We start from the raw sequence: 19633 nt of genomic DNA on the forward strand, positions 1-19633 counted from the left end.
TATTATAAGGCAGGCGCGTTTAAGCAAATAAACTCTGCAGCTTTATAATATTATTATAGATATTATAAATGCGAAAATTTATGAGGATCGATGAATGTTTATTAACCCTTTAGGCAAACACTACTGAAGTAATTGTAGCGAAAATTGTTACTTACTGAAGCAGGGCACAGCAAGAAATTTCCTGCTCAAGAGACCTTACAGAAGATCACAGCTAAATAACACTGATTTCAAGCAGTTTTGTGTTCCTGTTGGTGAGTAACGTGACCAGAGCTCCTGGGGGGGATTGGGGATTGGGTCGGCAACGCCCTTGCGATGCTTCTGGTGTTTCAGACGTCTATAAGCTACGGTAATCGCTTACCATCAGGTGAGCCGTACGCTTGTTTGCCGATATAGTTATATTAAAAAAAAAAACTAGGATAACCCAACGACAGCTCTGGTGTAACAGTCCGTGTGCCGTGTCGGCGGTGCATAAACACCGACGGTCGCGGGTTTGATTCCTACTCGGAGTATTTATTTGTGTACAAATACTTATTTCCAACAAATATTTATTTCCGGTTTGGTTGTTAGTCCTTTGTTAATAGCCCGTACAATAAACATCTAATTAAAATAAATTCTACAAACCTGTAATAGACATACCGATAAAAAGCAAAAGTATTATAATATCTACAAGAAACAATAAAAGAAATGTTTTTTTTTTTTCTTTAATTTAATCCTTATCTTCTTCCATTTTCTTCTTAATAGCCAGCAACTTTTTGAATTGATTTACTAAGTAATCTGGAGAGAGTTTTTTGTGTTCAGCTTTAAATGAGCCTGGACCAACTTCTACGAATGGATATGGACGGAGTCGTCTATTTTTTAAAACTATTTTATCCTTAGGAGTTAAATCTGTCTGAAATAACAATTATATTTCTTAACAAATAAAAAATAATTATAATGAAATTATGACAAATGAAATATAAAAAAATGATTTATCCTAAAGTAGCTACGCCCTGGGCTTCACCCGATTTAATTTGAGGAAAAACGTACTAAAATATTTTTAAACCATGACTGGCGCAACTCGGGTGACTTAACAAGGCGCGCGCTGCGACACCGCGTCGTTTCATTTCATTTTACGTTATCTCCTAAACTATGCATCCAAATTAAATTCTATAAAAGACAAAGTTTATCTTCATAAAATTTCCTTGTTGATGAAGTATTTTTCAGTCGTAAGGATATTTAGCTAATACTAAGGCAATATAATCTTAACCTTTTCATTATTTGTGACTATTAAAACGATACAGAGCTATTTTTATTTTATTTTTTTTATTTTATTTTACTTTATTTTGGAAACAAACGGTATTACATAAATATACAGGAAAACACAACACAATAGTATCACTTAACCAAAAATAGTTTCCGATATTAAAAAAGAACATATGACAAAGTTCAGAAGAGATGCTTCACAACAATAGTTCAATATCAAAAAACTTAATAACAATACTAAAAACATTACTATAAATTGATAAACAATCATTGAGAGAAAAAAAAGTAATCAATAAAGAAATTCAAAAATCATTACGGGCATTATGGAACAAATAAATTAAAAAAAAAAAACAGTTTAAAAAATCACAAATCAAATAATTAAGTATCAAGCTACAATTAAAATCATAATTAAATTAAAATCAAAAAATAAAATCAAATTAAGAAGAACATCACGAATATCATAACATCTGTCAAAGATACATTAAATCAAAGCATTCATCACATGCAATTTAAATTGATTGAGAGAGAGATGAAAAATGTCAATATTTATAAACAAATTATTGTACTGGGCACAACTTCTGTTAATAAACGCGTTTTTATAAAATTTTGTTCTTGTAGCTGGGATGTCAAATGTAATTTTATGTCTAGAATTTAAACGTGGACACTTAAAATTTAATTTTGAAACCAAATATGACGAGTCAATTACTTGGTTCACAATATTATACAACAGAACTTGATCCCGCTGAACACGCCGGTCAACGGCCGACATAGGTTTTATCAGAACGTTCAAATTTTCCGAAGAGATTGCTGTTATAGTCTTTAGGTACCTGTTGTGTATACGGTCGATTTTATAAATATGACACCCGTACTGAGGACTCCAAACAGTAGAAGCATACTCTAGAATAGGTCTAACAAATGCATTATACAAAAGTGTGTGGGTGGAAGCATGCTTGAACTCCTTGGATATCCTGAGCACAAATCCCAACATACGATAGGCTTTGCTAGCTACATAATCGACGTGCTCATCAAAGAGTAATTTGGAGTCAATAATAACTCCAAGATCTCTTACCACATCAACCCTCGATATCACTTCGCCATTCAGTTTATAGCAATAATTTATACAAAAACGCTTCCTACTAAAAGTTATTACATTGCATTTTTTCAAATTTATAAACAAAGAGTTCACTGAACAATAATTACTAAACCGAACTAGGTCATTCTGAAGGTCTATACAGTCATTGTTGTCTTTAATAATTTTGAAAATTTTATTGTCATCCGCGTATAATAAGAAATTGGAGCACTTAAAAGCTGAAGTAATGTCATTTATATATATGTTGAATAATAAAGGCCCGAGATGGGATCCTTGAGGTACCCCGGATGGCACTGGAATAAAAGATGAAGTAAATCCTTTTATAGTAACTGCTTGACTACGGTTAGCAAGGTACGACTCAATCCAACGCAGAAGGTCACCGTGCACACCGATGTATTTCAATTTATCAAGAAGAATCGAATGAGATATTTTATCGAAAGCCTTAGAAAAATCTGTGTACACGGCGTCAACCTGAAAACCTTTGTCCATTGCACATGAAATAAAATCAACGTATTCCAAAAGATTTGTCTCCGTTGATTTTCTATTAATAAATCCATGCTGCTGGGTAATGATCGTAGGTCTTATTATAGGTAGTATAATGTCGTATATAATCTTTTCAAACATCTTCGGAATGCAGCTTAACTTTGAAATAGGGCGGTAATTTTTTATGTTATGTTTATCACCGCTTTTAAGGATTGGTATGACATAAGATCTTTTCCATTGAGAAGGCATTACAGATGTTCGCAAAGATTTAGAAAAAAGGCAATATATGGGAAACCTTAAGCTGTCAGAACAGCTCTTCAAAAATATAGCAGGTATCCCATCAGGGCCACTGCCTTTATTTAGACTTAAAGATTTTAAATATTTGTCCACCATCGACAAAGAAATATCAACAGAAAACAGGTTTAAACTGTTGTTGCAAGTATGAATATCGTAGTCGTTACTATTAGACGAAGAAATACCGGAATTTGACTCAAAGGATGAATAAAAATAGCTGTTAAAGAGATTAGTAATCTCTTGTCCATCACTTGTAAAAAAATTATCCAGATAAAACATATCAGGCAATTCAGTATTCTGGCGTTTAGATTTTACAAATGTCCAAAAATATTTAGAATTTTTAGCAATGGTATTCTCAGCATGATCTATGTATTTCTTATAGCAATCGTTTTCAACCGTTTTTTGTCTCTTACGCAGCATCCTAAACGTACAATAGTCCCTATAGTTACCGTAAATTTTCCATTTTTTATGAAACTTTAACTTTTCCTTTATAACCTTGACGAGAGAAGAAGAATACCAGATAGGATATTTTCTATGCTCAAGTACAACCTTAGTAGGAACAAACGTATCAATAACTTTATTGATAATATTATAAAAAACTTCAACAGCACTTTCCATATCCAAGCAATTCAAACATTCCAGCCAATTAACCTCAGACAACTCTTTATTAATAATACTGTAGTCAGCTTTGTTAAAAAGCTTAACAACCCTCGGAACACCCGTAAGATAGTTAGACCTTAAATAAGTAAAATCAATATCCAGAGCCGGGTGATGTGAATCTTCTTTAACTAGTGGAAACTCACACTGTTTCACTAAAACACTGTTAGCATTACTTATTACCAAATCCAGATATCGATTATTAGAATTAGGAACTATGTTAAATTGGTTAAGATTATTTATGTGCAAAAAAGTCGATAGCGAGTTTACCTGAACATGTGAACCTTGTTGTAAATGAGATAGTTTAGTAGCGCCTGTATCATCAACAGACCAATTAGCGGTTGAAATATTAAAATCACCGACCAAAAGATAAAGATCTTTAGGGTGCAAAATGATTGATTCAGACACCTGTTCGTAAAACTTAAATTGGTCATCGCGTTGTAACAAGCACTGGGGGAAGTAGCAGCAATATACTCGAAAGTCTGTAGGCTTATTATTAGATTTAACGCCAATACAAATGGAAATTACATCCGATGAACAAGTTTTAGTAGACGGTTGGACAACAACATCCTTAACAGTCAATCCCTTTCGCACAGCAATCAGTACACCACCTCCCAGTTTTTCATTTCGAGATTCATAATCGCGATCACAACGGTACACTGAATATCTGGAGTCAAAGAGCTCGGAATCAAATACACTGGGCATCAACCATGTTTCAGTCAGGCAAATAACATCGTATTCGACATTAAGCACATGGGAAAAAAAGTAACTGGTTTTTGAACGAAGTCCACGAACATTTTGGTAATAAACAAAAAATTTGGAATCCATTAGAACAATTAATAACTATAAAGAAATAAAAAATAAAATGAAAAATAATGTATATGCATAAAAACTACAATTTTTCTTTATTAAAATATTGACCAGTAAATTATTCATTAAAAATAGTAATATATTACAAAATTTAGTAGTAAAATACATCCCATTGGTCCTAAAGTAAAATAGTACTTCCCAATTATTAAGTGAACAAATATGAAAATCGAGTAAAAAGACTAAAAAATATCTTTTGTGCAAATCCAGCCCTGTGTAGGAACAATCAACAGATAAAGTTAAATAAATAATAAAATTAAATAAATTCTTCCTCTCTCTCTCAAAATAAATGAATAAAAAATTAAAATATATATCAATAATACTTATCGAACAACAAAAAATACAGTAATATAAAATAACATAAATGTATACATTATCAATACCTATTACATCTTTTTTAAATCCTTTTCGGTTTGAATATGCAGTACAGAACTCGTGTCATTTTTACGTGCCATTATCGAACAGTTCTTAATCCATACATATCTATAGTTTTTATCTCGAGCTAGCTCCTTTGTTTTGCGAAGAAGCATTTTATTGGAACTAGTTAGGTGGTCATTAAAGTATATGCGATTGCTGTTACCCACAAAACCTATGTCACTGCATATTATGTTCTTTTTTTCTCTCAACCTCGCCAAAAAGGCATCTTTTTTATAACGACACAAAAAGCGAATAACGATCGGTCTAGGTTTTTTCGAATCGTTATTCTTAGGACTAACTCTGGTGACAAAATCAATATCCGCTTCGGCATAAGTGTTAATATCTACGACCTTCGAAATGTTGCTAATAACATTCAGTAAGTTTTCATTCTTTGTTTCCGGGACTCCAACAATCTCGATATTTGAACGACGTGCCCATTGTTCCTTTTTATTTATTTCTACCTGAAGCGAAGTGACGACACTTTGTAGGTCCAAGCAGTCAGACTTAACAGCTTGTAAAGGTTTAATTTTCGCTTCAACAGATTCTATCCTTTTGGTGACATGATCATATTTATCACTAAGAAACTGCATAGAACCGCGCAGTGTAGATATTTCCGCCCTTAACTCATCAAAGTTTTTTTGGAATGACGAAAAAGCTACTTCAAGTTCTGATTTTATTATGGCACGAATTTGTTCTATCGTGACCTGTGCAATACTTAAGTTTGGTTCAGTTATTGCAATTTTGTTTGTAACATTCGCGATACTCTTTTCTAACTTTTGTTTAATGCAGAAAACTACATTCGACAACTTGCTCCAAAAATTATCCCAGGAACTAAAACATCAAGATACTTTTATGCGAGAGAGTATATCGCCCGCAGAAAGATTGGCTGTAACTCTGAGGTAAGTAGGTACAAAATTAAATGACATATTTTAGTTTAAAATTGTTTATTGCACACAAACAAAATTATTACATGTAATTGAATTTTAATAATTATTAATTTAACACTAGAGTACACGCGTGGGCTACATATGTAGCCCAGGGTATTGTTTTTGTTCATAACTTCGCGAAATCACGTGATTTAACTTTGAGTCTCTAGCTAAGCTTCGATTGGTTGTTGCTCGATGCGTTCAGTGTGGCGTGAGAGCTCGACGCTTGCGCACGTGCGAAAAATAACGATTTAGAGTTGTTGGGCTACGTATGTAGCCCTTGCGTGCACTGGTGGAACTCCTCACGAGGGATATAGTTTTATAAATTGATGTAAGTATTTATCTTTTTATTATTATTTTTTGTATTATATATTCTACTTGCTGCCCCGAAACACGTTGTTTTGTCTTAATTATGAGCTGGAATGAATAAATAACTACACCTACATCCTACAACCTATACCTTTTTCTAATAATTCTTACCGTTTAAACCTTCCCTGAACTTCCACAATTATTTCAAGACCAAAATTAGCCAAATTAGTCCAGCCACGTTTTATTTCACGTCTCTCGGGAATGGAATAAAAAGTATCCTATGTCCGTCTCCTGGTTCTAAGCTACCTACAAATTCTCAGCCACATCAGTTTAGTCGTTCTTGAGTTATAAATAATGTAACTAACACGATTTTCTTTTATAGATATATAGAAGTTTTATATAGTGTAAACTTACTCTTCGTAGATATTTTGTTTCAGAGTGCTAAATATGGATCGCAAAATGGAGGAAAACGTGTTGAGATGGCTTAAAGAAGAGTTAGATCAGGAGGATTTGATTGAAAGTGAACAGGAAGAAAGCATAAAAACAAAAGCAAAATTATTGTTGAATGTGTCAGAAGCTCCTCAACAAGGAACTATACCAATTCGTGGGGGGGTTGCACGCTGTGCGTTTTGTAGCAGAATGCGCGATCGCAGCACAAGGAAATTTTGCTCAAAATACTACAGGCGTATATGTAGTGATCACCAAATTTTAATTTGTCCTTCGTGTGATGAAAATTAAGAAAAAAGAAATTAAAAAATATTTAAGAACTAAACCAAAAATTGATTGATCTCAAGTTAGTAAAAATTATGTGATTTTTGAGAAGTCTGAAATTTTGTAATTTTTTTTAAGTTTAAGAAAGAGAAGATACTTTTTTTATTTCAGTTTTCTAAATATATGTCATTAATAATAATAAACGTGTTTTATTTAAAAATTAAACGATTATCTTTCAGAATATTTTAATTTAAAATGGGCTACAAGTGTAGCCCACGCGAGCACTTGTGAACGTTTTAGAGGCGCGTGTACCGTAGTGTTAAGAACAAGTAAATCAAAAAATACACTACGCTGAAAATGCTACTCAAGTGCGGTACTAAAATCGAATTCGTCTTCAATAGAAACTTGAGAATCTGCCGAGATACTTTCCGCATTTACACTATGTACAGATAATTGTGATTCGGGTCGGTAGTGGATTGGCTCTAAACCAGAACCGTGTCCAAAATCATGAGAAGACGTCTGTGGACGACTTATTCCATAGCTCGATCTAGCAGCTGTAGAATATCCATATGTTGACGATTGCGCATTTGAGGATGCTGTACCACTTAAATATCCTTGATGGCCTTGATCCCATTGGTTTCTTGATGTAGGTATATACTGAGTACACTGTCTTTGTTGAATATTTTTAATTATTGAAATTACTTGAAACTGAAAGTCTATCATATTTTCATCACTGAACTTGTCAACTGTATCAGCGATTCCCATAAAAAAGTTCATACTACGGCTTTTCTTTTTCTCATCTCGTTCTGCTGAATCCATAAACTTCATAAACCTAATGTCAACTTCACTTAGTTCATTTTTTCTTTTTTTTTTAGCCCTTTGCGTCTCACTCCGTTCAGTGTATCCCGAGCTTGATTGATTCGGGACTGCACTATCAAAATTTTCATTACTGAGGCTAGAATCATGAACATGTTCAGTCATGTTAGAATCGGTCTTGCGATGCTCAACATTTTTTTTTAGGAACATCATTTCATCATAGAACATATATTTTCTTATTTTTTTTGCTGAAGAACCAGACTTACATTCATTAATTTTTTTGTCATATTTTATCCAGCTATCTTTCATATTGGTCCACTTCTTCATCACCATTTGCCCTGAAAATAAATAAATAATAATTATTAAATTCAAAATTTATGAAAACCCCCGACCTAAACTGAATCGACCCCGACCTAAAATGGGGTTTTAGTATTTGAACCTGAACCGTTTTGTTTTATATTTCAGGTATCTAGCAACAGGAGATACCTTTACTGACCTATACTACAGCTATAGAATTGGAATAAAAACCATAAGTTGCATCGTACGTGAAGTATGCCACTACATTTGGTTAGAACTGTATAAAGAATATATGAAAATGCCATCTAAAGAAGACTACACATTGCAAGCAAATTTCAAGAATAAAAGAAGATTTGTTGAATGTGCGTTTGGCATTTTATCCAATAAATGGCGAATTTTTCACCGGCCAATGAATGTGTCCATCGATTTGGCAGTTGATATTGTGAAAACATGTTGTGTTTTGCAAAATTTTATACATAAGCAGGAAAACTTTCAGTTTCACAATGCGAGTGAAAATGAGTCCACCCTTGATTCAGAATCGGAACTAATCCAGTTACCTATCACGAATGCAGTTCGCGGAAGTTTGGCGGCTAATGAAGTTCGCAACAGATTTGCACAATATTTTGTATCTAACGAAGGTCGCCTCTCCTATCAAAACAACTATGCATAAGTAAAAAGTTAATAATTAAATATCTGTAACTTACCAAACTTGTTTTTCTCATCACCACTTAAATCTTCAAATGTGGGCTGGAAATGAATAAATATTTCTTTCCAGGAATCATATTTAAGCCGCTTATTTTTATAATCGTCGATGGTCTTATCCCATATTACAGGCCTTTCTTGAATCAACGTAATTAATAATTCTTGATTTATGTTCATTTTATAATAAAATCGCGAAACAGCGTATATAAGCGGTCACGAATCCGTGCGTACGTCCGGCACCGTCGACACACCCCGATAGACTGCCATACAACACTGGTGAAAATCACGCCGTGCGTAGACGCAGCGCGCCGAGGGGCAGTCACGGCGCACGCGGCCGCGGCGCCGTGCCTTGGCGCCACCGTGCATGTCGACAAGCTCATATAGTGATCCATACCACACTGACGACCGTGCCTACACGCGGCGAATTAACCGTAGATTTTCACGGCGAGAAACCGTGTAATGGAAAAGAGGCCTTAAGGAATTACTAGTTAGTAATTTGTATTTAGACAAAACAAAAATTTCAATAATTTTAATCAGTTCAACGTTATAAACACGTGGTAAAAATAAACTTGTTCTTTCTAAACATATTGGTTAGCTATCAGATTATTTTGTAGAAGTTTCACCTACAGTAAAAATTAATGGATTTTAAATTTTTTAGTATCTGTAACGTAATATTTTATACCACAGCTAGCCATATTCGATGAACAATTATGGTGTTGAATATAACTACAGCTGACACGAAGAACTTCACACCGCTCTTTTTATTTATTTTCTTGAATAGAAACCTTGTCTAGCAATAAAGAACACAAAAAAAAAAAAAAAAAATTCGGTGCATCCGCTCGACAGTTATGCACATACATTTATTAGGCGACTATTTTTTTATATACGAGTAGATAATGTGAAAAGAGATTTCCATATTAACACAAATGATCACTTTATAGTAATTAAAAGACTCACTTTGATATTATATGGATTATCAATCCCGTCATTCCCAATTTGTCTCAACGAGTCTACCTCTGTAGAAATAATCATATCATCCACATTTCCGTAGCTTTTTTTGTTAATAAAGAATACAAATAGTAATATAAAACCTCTCATTGTAACGACCATAAATAAAAATAAATAAAGATTTTGATTTAACGTCGTTTCAGACATAAATAATTTTTCAATTAAGTTCAATTTGTCACAGTTTTATCCTCTCAACGTTTTGCAGTAATGCATGATAAGATTATAGAATAAGGAGGTTTTATTCAAGAAAGGGTCTGAATTCACCAAAATTATTTTTGCGCGTTACCTCATAACTTTATATTTACTGGGTGATAAGTACTTTTCAGATCTCTTAAATAAAATGGGACCACATGAGAAGCACCACCTTTTGATTACAGAAAAATCATCGACATCGGTCCACCCAGTCAGAAGCTATAGGCATCACACATTAAAAAATAGTCGAATTGAGAATCTCCCTCCTTTTTTGGAAGTCATAATTGCATTATTTATTAGAAAAGCTTTGTGTAAACAAAAAATTAAATACTATGTGACGTTTAAACGAGAAGAATGATGTTGTAAAAGTATCAGATCCAAAATAAATTATTTAAGTAAAATATATTTATTTGTATACAGGTTAAACGTTCATGTTTCAACTCAAACGTTCAGGGTGCAGCTTATTATAAGCCGAGCGCGGTTCTAGTTACTAATACTATCTAGTTATAGGAACTGACAACTATTTCAACATCGTTAGCGATAAACATTCATATCATCTAACATTCCATCTCGAATATTAAAAAACAGCTAAAAAGCGTTAACCTAAGATATATGAAATGATAGTGATGGCTACCCAAGCGTGTGGTAAACTAATTATAAAATGGACAATTATGAAAAGAGTAAAAAAATCGTGTTACTGGCGCATGATTGAGAGCCGAGTTTGTTATTTCTTATAATGACTATAGCTTGTTGAAGAACTATAGATTCAGCAGGGTCATATGGAATTAAAGGGGATAGAAATATCACACATAATCCTAGAAGAAGCTCCCAGTTTTAATTATGCTGTGTATAGTGATGTAGATAAGGTATGAAGAGTTGAGAGATCCCTGCTTTTTGCATTTACCTACTGCTCCTATTCATTTCTTGTCAATGTTAGTTACACAACTAAGCATTTAATGAAAAATGAAAAAAATGAAAAATGAAAAATGAAAAAAATATTTATTTCAGTACCATCGAGTTATTTTACACATTGTGATTGACTCCCTCAATTAGGTGCAGAGCACCTGAGCCAGATGGAATCGCTCTTCCATTATAAACTAAATACAAGAAAAAACAGTACTTAGCGCTAATTCATACAAAAAAAAAAAAAAATATATATATATATATATATATATATATATATATATATATATATATAATAAATAAAGAGGTAGTTAAATATTCATACATAAATATACATGTGTGTGTGTGTGTGTATGTGCGTAATTGAACGTATGCGTGTGGGTGTACATGGTTCAGTCTGATTTTATTTTATTCAGAAGATTTTCTGTCTGGTCGTAATCTAAGGTTTTAAGCCAACTCGATAACTTATGTCTACATTTACGAAGCGTCAACGGATGAATATTTAGGAATTTATTGATATTATTATATAAAAACGATGACATATATCCAAACTAACAATGAGCGAATTGTTAGTGAGTACGTTTAGTGGCAAAAACATTATCTTTCCTACTCTTCTTCAAATTTACTATATTGTAATCTGAGGAGGTATGCTTCCTTGAAACTTTATGCTGAATGTAAAGTTTTCTGACTGATAATACCTCCGATGTTGTGTAAAGGCTAGTGGTCGAATATTGGCGTTTTTTAAAATAAATAACCTTCAAAAGTGCTCGCTGTGCTCTCTCCAACACAATTAAATGAGTTTTCGAGGCAGCACCCCATACTGTAATACAATATGTAATGACTGTCTGTGCTAAGGCGTAGTAGATCTGTTTCAACAGCCTTTGGCAAGCCACATTGCCTGAGAGTTTTAAAAATCCACATAAGTTTTCTAAGTCTATCAGACACTAATTCTACATGTGGTAGCCAGGACAATCTATGATCGACCATAATACCCAGGTATTTACTAACAAACACTCTTTTAATTGAGGGGCAAGTGCACAAAATATTTTCAGGATGTGTGATGGATTAATTTCCGTACACTTTTTATGTTTTTTTAATAATTGTGTATTTCGATATAAGATTTTTTTTTTTTTGGTTTTCAATATTTAGTCCGACACAATGATATGATGAACTTTTTGTATTTCTATTTCAAATAACAAAAGTTATATCATAAAAAATAAACGCCTCAGACTCGACTATTTAGAGTGAGTCGCTTGAGGGTCATAAAAATTTTAATTGCTTATTGCTTTGATAATTAAATTCCAATTAAAGAATTTTCTATATCTATAAATCTAGTGCATTTATTGCCTTCCGAACAAATATTCCATAAAACTCAACCATCGAACCGAAATTTTTCTACACCATATTAAAATATAAAGTTCGATTTATTTTTATATAGAACCTCATTTAAAATGCTACTTGCTAATTTCCTGCTATCACCATTTCGAATTTTCTTTCAAGATTTAAAAATTGTGCTACAGCCATTTGTTTCGAGGACCCTAATTTTTGTTGTAAATCTTGTTTAAGGGAAAGTCTAACCGCATACTGTCCATTTTCTTTTCTTACTGTTGTTTTTAAATAAAAATCGATGCATCCCTGATCCTCGACTGAAAGCTTTGTTGACGATTCATTTATTTCTTCAATTTCCCAAAACCGTTCGATGTTTTGTACGTTGTTTAATATAACGTTACAGTGATATGTTCTCGTATTACCGCATAACACCCAGCTCAGCTGAGTAGCGATAAATAAAATCACAGATTGTAAAAGAAACTAAATAAAATACTATTTTCGTTCAGAAACGATAATAATTAAAATAAAAAGAACTTTATCTATCTAGCTGCGTGCCGTAATGAGAGTTTTAGATTAAGTAAAGTCTGGATATTATAAAATAAATTGGTTTGTAGTTTGCATTTCCAACCAACCAAGTCTTTGTGTAATTGCTACGGGAAAAATAAAATTAAGTTTTGTTTTGTTTCGAGTTAAAGACTTCATTTTAAAAAATATAAAAACTTGAATTATTGTAATTAAATATTACGTTTTATTTTGCATATAAACTTATATGTTTTATTTATAACAGTTTTGCTTGGACTGGGTTTAATATATGTATATATATTTTTTAACTTCTATTACGTTTGTCACAGCTTGATACTTTATAGCTTTTTCTATCAAACAGATTTTCAAATAGAATTTTATTTTTGCGCTTAAAAAAACGAATACCTTATCCTATTAAAGACTCACGCTAAAATAACTTTACAAGTAGTGCTCGTAATTAGTGAAATTATGGAATTAGTACAAAAGTCTTCACTTTTTAGTTTTAATGTAATTATGTAATCGTTTGTAATAAAATGATGGTGTAGCATATAAATTGAAATAAACATTTTATATCATTATGAGTATCAAGAACCGACGATACGAATGGAAACATCCAGTCTAAATTTATAAAAACAATTTCTCATTCACCTGTAAAGCTCTGGAAATCAATTACCCCGGTGTCACATCTTACGCTCCATATAAATCTTCCCTGTCCCGCTGTAAATTTTCCGAATCGCGTTATTACACGCTGAAACGCAAGCTGAATCTTTTATCTTTGAGTTTCAAATATTCGTAACTTGAAATTACTCGGAAAATGCAGACAATGGTTTTTTCTAATTCCCTTTATGGTATTATTATACGGAATGATAATGAAACTTGTAGCTATAGAGCTGTTATTTTAATGTTATTGTCATTGAATCTTGTCAGTCTTTTTCTTTTGGAGATCTTTTTTAACCCTCTTAATGAATGAAAAAGTTATCTGGTCGAATTATCTTATTCGTTTTTCTTGGTGAGCGACAAACTCATCAATGAGAATTGAAAAGATAAGATACTAGGAGTATATGGTACGTTTAACAATACCAGTGATCGCCCAGTGGTCGAAATTCGACCATAATTGATTAAAATTTTAAGTTTGTACATTATTAAGGTTCTGTTATAAAAGACTATTATTTTTCTATAATGATAAATAAAAGAATACGTGTGTGTGTATGTCAAATACATGGTTACTACCATGTGTAAGGTGTTTTATTGATTTAACTTATTTATAAAACAACTTAAAAATATTAGCATTCTCCCTCCTTCTCTATATAAACTATAAGTGTGCGAAATTTTATACTCCTCCGTCCGCGCAATTTTCGTAAAAAGGGGTACAAAGTTTTTGCTTCACATATAGATGATAGATATATACGAGTATGTTCACATATAGATATAGATGTTATATGTTCTTACTTGTCGGCCTTGTCACGCGTTATAGCATCAATGGTCGTCACTTTTTTGTCGCTCACAATCACCTAGAATAGGTAATGAGATATCTGATCCGACCACATTTGTAATTTTTCTATTGTGTTATTCGCTTCAGCCTGTAATATTCCACTGCTGGACATAGGCCTCGTTGCCCATGTGGGATGTGGGAGAAGGATCAGAGCTTAATCCACCACGCTGCTGCAATGCGGGTTGGCGGATATATTCCCTACTATGAGTATCGATCGCTATCAGTTGTACATGATAACAACCGGGACCGACGGCTTAACGTGCTCTCCGAGGCACGGTGGCGAGACTCACAAGGACTGCACAAACACCCAGACCACGACCAACATCCGAATGGCCAATACAAGTGTTTGTCATCTGCGGGGATTGAACCCGCAACCGCCAGCGCAACAGCCACAAATCAGTGCTATGACCGTTGCGCCAACGCGTCGTCAACTGTATTATTATTTCATTGCATTTAAGTGCGTATGAGTGTATGTGTTTATATGTGAAATTTTGTGTTTATATATTTATAAAGAATTACATTTTTCTTACTAGAAACACTTTATGCACCAACTGCCTTGTCTCTTGCTTAAATAATTCTTCTACTCATGGTTGCCATTATTATATATTGTATATATACGTATTGTGCATAGTATCAAATAAAATAAAATAAAATAAAATAATATTTTACATAATACCGCATCATATTAAAAATAATCGACGCTATTTCGTAGCTCACAATCACCTCGGACATGTTATGCGATATTTGAAATCAGAATAAAATTGTATTTTGTATTCCTCCTTTCAGGAAACATCCGAATTGGTATCTAAAATATCCAGATTTTCATCGTACATTCCTTCGAGGGATATGCTAAGTAGTTCGCATATATTTTCATAAATGTCTGACTGATACAGGATTTGCAGCCATAATGAAAACAGAGAACAGAAATGATAATAAATAAATATACAAATTTGGATGACCATGTAAGGAACTATAAGTAGCTTACGTGGAAAAAATTGTTTAATTTGTACGATTTTATTTTTGTGTTACCCACACATTAGGAAATTCTTAACATTTTTTAATATCATATCAAAAATTGACCGCTCCAGCGGGGTTCGAACCTGCATCTCTGAATGACTGTGTCGGTGCCACGGTCGCTTAGACCGTATATAAAATCATCATATCAAAACTTTCGATCTAGCGGGTACATCGTTCCATAGCTTAATTGGCTAGAGCACCCACACGGTCAGTCAGGAGATGCGGGTTCGATCCCCGCTGGAACGGTCGATTTTTGATATGATATTAAAAAATGTTAGTAATTGTTTACTTAAACCGACAGACCGAATTCAGTGGTGGCGTATATATGTAGATATATTTTTTAATAAGAGCATACTCCATACAACAACATACATCCAGACAAACAAATTGCTTATGACGGACAATCAATGGCAATTAAAATACATTTACAATCATGATATCATTTTAATGAGTACTTCAGACAATATCGATACGTGTATTTCAAAATTACGCATCAGTTACAGCAAAAATCAGTAACTTTGGTAAGATGTTAATGTCGAATGAGAGTGTTTTAATAAATTTAAACTCAACATAAAAGATTATACTGAACTATTGGTGATAAAATGACTTAAAATGAAAGAATAAAACATAAACTATCGAGAAATCACATTTATTAAAGTTTTATAGTTAGTAATAGAAAAAAATGCTTGGAAAATTTTAGGTTCTTTTTTTATTTTAATAACATCTTTTCTTCCTACATAAAAAAATACGATTTTTAATCAAATTAAACGTTTTCATCATCTAAGATATGTACTCCAGGAAAACAGTTCTGATTCATACATACATTCTTCGTTGCACAGTAACTTTACACTATTACATCAATTGCATCATTTTTTGGTCCTTTATATCACTTGAAAGGGCATACTACTGCATATTTGTATTTTCTACCTGAGGGTATATTTATAGTTTCTATGATCCTTCTATAATTCGGTAGTAACAAGTTAAAAGATCGCAAGTTAAAGTAATTAATAAGGATATGTTGTTATATTTCTACCAGTATTCAAAATACTTTTCAATAGTCTTTTCATCGAGGCACTGACTGTCATTAACGCTTAAGTGACCTTCTGGTTGCTTACCAGCATATACATCCAAATTTCTGGTATAAAATGATTTTTAATCAACAAGAGCATTTAGAGACGCTACTATAATAATATAATAATAATAAAGAAGTTTATTGACCAAGCATAAAAAAAAATAAAAAATTAAAAAATGAATGTGCAGAGATTTTAGAAAAAATGCTGGTGAAAAGATCGTAGTCTCAGCTTATATCTGCTTTTCATTCCACCCCTTTACAAATGCTGCTAGCACAGGACGTTAAATTTACATTTAAGATCTGAATATGTAGCATTGCACCTGTAGCATTCACAAAATATATATTCTTTTTCTTCTTCTTCTTCTTCTTCTTCTTCTTCTTCTTCTTCGTCTTCTTCTTCTTCGTCTTCTTCTTCTTCGTCTTCTTCTTCTTCTTCGTCTTCTTCTTCTTCGTCTTCTTCTTCTTCTTCTTCGTCTTCTTCTTCTTCGTCTTCTTCTTCTTCTTCTTCGTCTTCTTCTTCTTCTTCTTCGTCTTCTTCTTCTTCTTCTTCGTCTTCTTCTTCTCCTCCTTCATCTCCAATGTCATTGGCTGAAACTTCATTGTCAATGGACACTAGATAGTCATAGTGGACACAGACGGATCTAAAAGAACTTTATAAAGGTTACACTTTCTAGCTCCATTTTTAACTTTTCTTCTTTCCAAGAAACAAACAACAAACAAACTTGAGACCACGGTCTTATATACAATGTTCAAGCACAATGCACAAGCACAAACATAGGACCCAATGACCTAATACAAGATTTAATATATCATAGTTGAGACCAGATTCCAGAAATTCAGAATGGTTTATTTGCCAATGTCAAACTGACTGACGTTTTCGACTGACTGACTTCCCGTTCCTTTTCAACAAATGTTTAACTAATATTGACGCATAGTTATAGTACTTTACCGCTGCAACTTTGCAATCAATTATTACTATTACCTACCTACCCCCTTACTAAGCATTGCAAAAATTTAGGAATACCTAAATGTTTTTAGTTAGCCACGCTTTTTGAATTTAGTCTTTTCGTCTTTATTATTTACTAGCTCTGTCCGCGACTCCATCCGAGTGGAATTAAAATATTGTTCTGGTCACAATGACCAAAAAAAACTAATACAATAGTAAGCTAAGTTACTCCTTATTATATTAGCTATCTGCCAGTAAAAGTCCCGTCGAAATCGGTCCAGCCAAAACAAACAGACAGACACACAAAAATTGTAAGAAATGTTATTTTGGTATATGTAACGTGTATACATCTACATGCAAAATGCGGTTATTTCAATATTACAAACAGAAACTCACAGACACTAAAAAGTAAATGACAAAAAAATGTTATTGTGGGATATCCATAAGAGATAGACATATACCATAGCGGAGTTTTCTGTAGACCTTTTCAATGTGTACAATACTTAGTACATTATTTTGATAAATCTCGTAGGGTTCAGGCTGCGTTTGCAATGTAAGCGGAAAAATGTAATTATTTACGACATCGCATTAGAAACCTCAAAAATAACAGTATTTCTCCACTATTTAATGGATATTATTATACATATAAACCTTTCTCTTCAATCACTCTATCTATTAAAAAACCGCATCAAAATCCGTTGGGTAGTTTTAAAGATTTAAGCATACATAAGGACATAGGGACAGAGTAAGCGACTTTATTTTATACTATGTAGTGATAACATATAACCACATACATAACTCTTATTAGTAATAATGTTTCTGAACCAAGAATATATTTTGACAACTCGCTGTCGTTTTATGACATTTCAAAACAAATTTAAATTTTAACTTGTAATTGGCCGGTTTACCTTTGACCAAAGTAGAATTATTACTAAGATGTCTATTTTTAATGGATTTCCCGAACTACCAGGTCCAGAAGAAACTGCATATTGTAAAATAAATGAAGTGTACTGTTGTGCTAATGGTCGATATGGAAATGTTACAACATTTACAAATTCGGTAAGGTTAGCTATTTTATCAATTTTTTTGAATAACTTTATATCACTAATTTTTGTTATAATTTTTCTAGACAAAAAATCATCCAAAAATCAACGTCACGAAGGATTTCCACCATCATAGGTTATCCGACGAAAATATATCGGTGTACGTCGATGTTGAAGATAATCTGCTCAAGAAAATAACAAGTGTGTGGTACAAACAGGGTTTCTTAGAAGCATTGGGTGTTGCTGCTGACCCTAATGTTAACAGAGATAGCAAAACTCTTGCTGTCGCAGCGACATATGCCTTAAAAGTCGCGAATTTATTTACCGCGTTACGTTATTTCATGCAGCCGCATTTAAAAGACATTGGACCGAAAATTGTTTCAAAGTACTCGCGAACAAGAAATTGGGGCAGTGCCCCTGTAAAATGTATGGCATGGCATCCACATACAACAAAAATCGCAATTGCAACGGCTGATGATAATGTAAGGGTTTATAGTCCAGAAGTTTCATTTGTTTCGACTCTAAAATGCAAGGCCCAAGGGCATGTTTCTTCATTGAGTTGGCGACCTTACTCTGCTTCAGAAATAGCTGTTGGCTGTGAACAGGGAGTCATAGTTTGGACGGTTGATCCTAACTCTATGTTCACGAAGCCATCTTCAAGTAATGCAGTAGTATTAAAAAGGTAAGTGTGCTTACTTTAATGTCATTTCATCATTTTAGTTTTATTTTTATTATGGTGTGTTCGCTACGATTGGACAGGGAGTAAGATAGTACAACTCGTATATATTGTGAAATTTTAAATAGGACATTCGCTAGTGTTGATAACATAGAATCTTCATCATCATCTTCCGTTCAGCTTATCGCAGTCTACTGGCGGACATAGGCCTCCACAAGTTCGTTTTAATTATTTATCAAACTATATAAGAATTTTATATAATGTTTGATGGATATCATTTACTCAATGATTCGATCTTACACATATTTTAGTGGTTTGGGATTTAAAAAAAAAATGGGCGAACTTTCTAGCTAAGTAATTAATTACATTGGTCCTCATAGTTTTTTTAATATGTACAATATAAAATTATATTTTGAGATGTAGTTTAGAGAGAATGCTTACAATTAAATTATGTTTTAAAGTAGTCCCTCGAGAAAGTTTTCTGTTTGCTGTTGTTGTTAAAAAAGAACTTAATTAAAAAAGAAGAAGTATAGCTTTTGAACCTTAAAAAGTTTCAAGTTTACGTAGGTGGATTAAGATTAGGCTACCATCATGATTAAAAAAAAATTGCTATAGTATTTTT

General features: G+C 32.9%; 4 protein-coding genes across 4 annotated transcripts in view; 1 reads left to right on the forward strand and 3 right to left on the reverse strand.

The window, feature by feature from the left end:
- Positions 1 to 706: 706 nt before the first annotated feature.
- LOC123660605 lies at positions 707 to 4471 on the reverse strand. The gene is made up of 2 exons (XM_045595661.1): positions 2615 to 4471; positions 707 to 889 (listed from the first exon to the last, which is right to left on the reverse strand). The coding sequence occupies exons 1-2, from the start codon at positions 4469 to 4471 to the stop codon at positions 707 to 709; spliced, it is 2040 nt and encodes a 679-aa protein (XP_045451617.1).
- Positions 4472 to 5019: 548 nt separating this feature from the next.
- Positions 5020 to 5640, reverse strand: LOC123660606. Its single transcript, XM_045595662.1, has one exon. The coding sequence runs from the start codon at positions 5638 to 5640 to the stop codon at positions 5020 to 5022; it is 621 nt and encodes a 206-aa protein (XP_045451618.1).
- A 1682-nt stretch (positions 5641 to 7322) lies between these two features.
- LOC123660298 lies at positions 7323 to 9267 on the reverse strand. Its single transcript, XM_045595400.1, has 2 exons — positions 8814 to 9267; positions 7323 to 8150 (listed from the first exon to the last, which is right to left on the reverse strand). The coding sequence occupies exons 1-2, from the start codon at positions 8986 to 8988 to the stop codon at positions 7357 to 7359; spliced, it is 969 nt and encodes a 322-aa protein (XP_045451356.1). The 5' UTR covers positions 8989 to 9267; the 3' UTR covers positions 7323 to 7356.
- Positions 9268 to 18162: 8895 nt separating this feature from the next.
- LOC123660459 (aladin-like) overlaps positions 18163 to 19633 on the forward strand; it is a 4866-nt gene continuing 3395 nt past the window's right edge. The window contains exons 1-2 of the mRNA XM_045595535.1: positions 18163 to 18351; positions 18422 to 19017. Of these exons, the coding sequence (XP_045451491.1) occupies positions 18229 to 18351; positions 18422 to 19017 (719 nt within the window). The 5' untranslated portion in view covers positions 18163 to 18228. The remainder of the gene's footprint in view (positions 18352 to 18421; positions 19018 to 19633) is intronic.

Source organism: Melitaea cinxia, chromosome 15 (genome assembly GCF_905220565.1).
Source record: "Melitaea cinxia chromosome 15, ilMelCinx1.1, whole genome shotgun sequence".
Taxonomy (NCBI): domain Eukaryota; kingdom Metazoa; phylum Arthropoda; class Insecta; order Lepidoptera; family Nymphalidae; genus Melitaea; species Melitaea cinxia.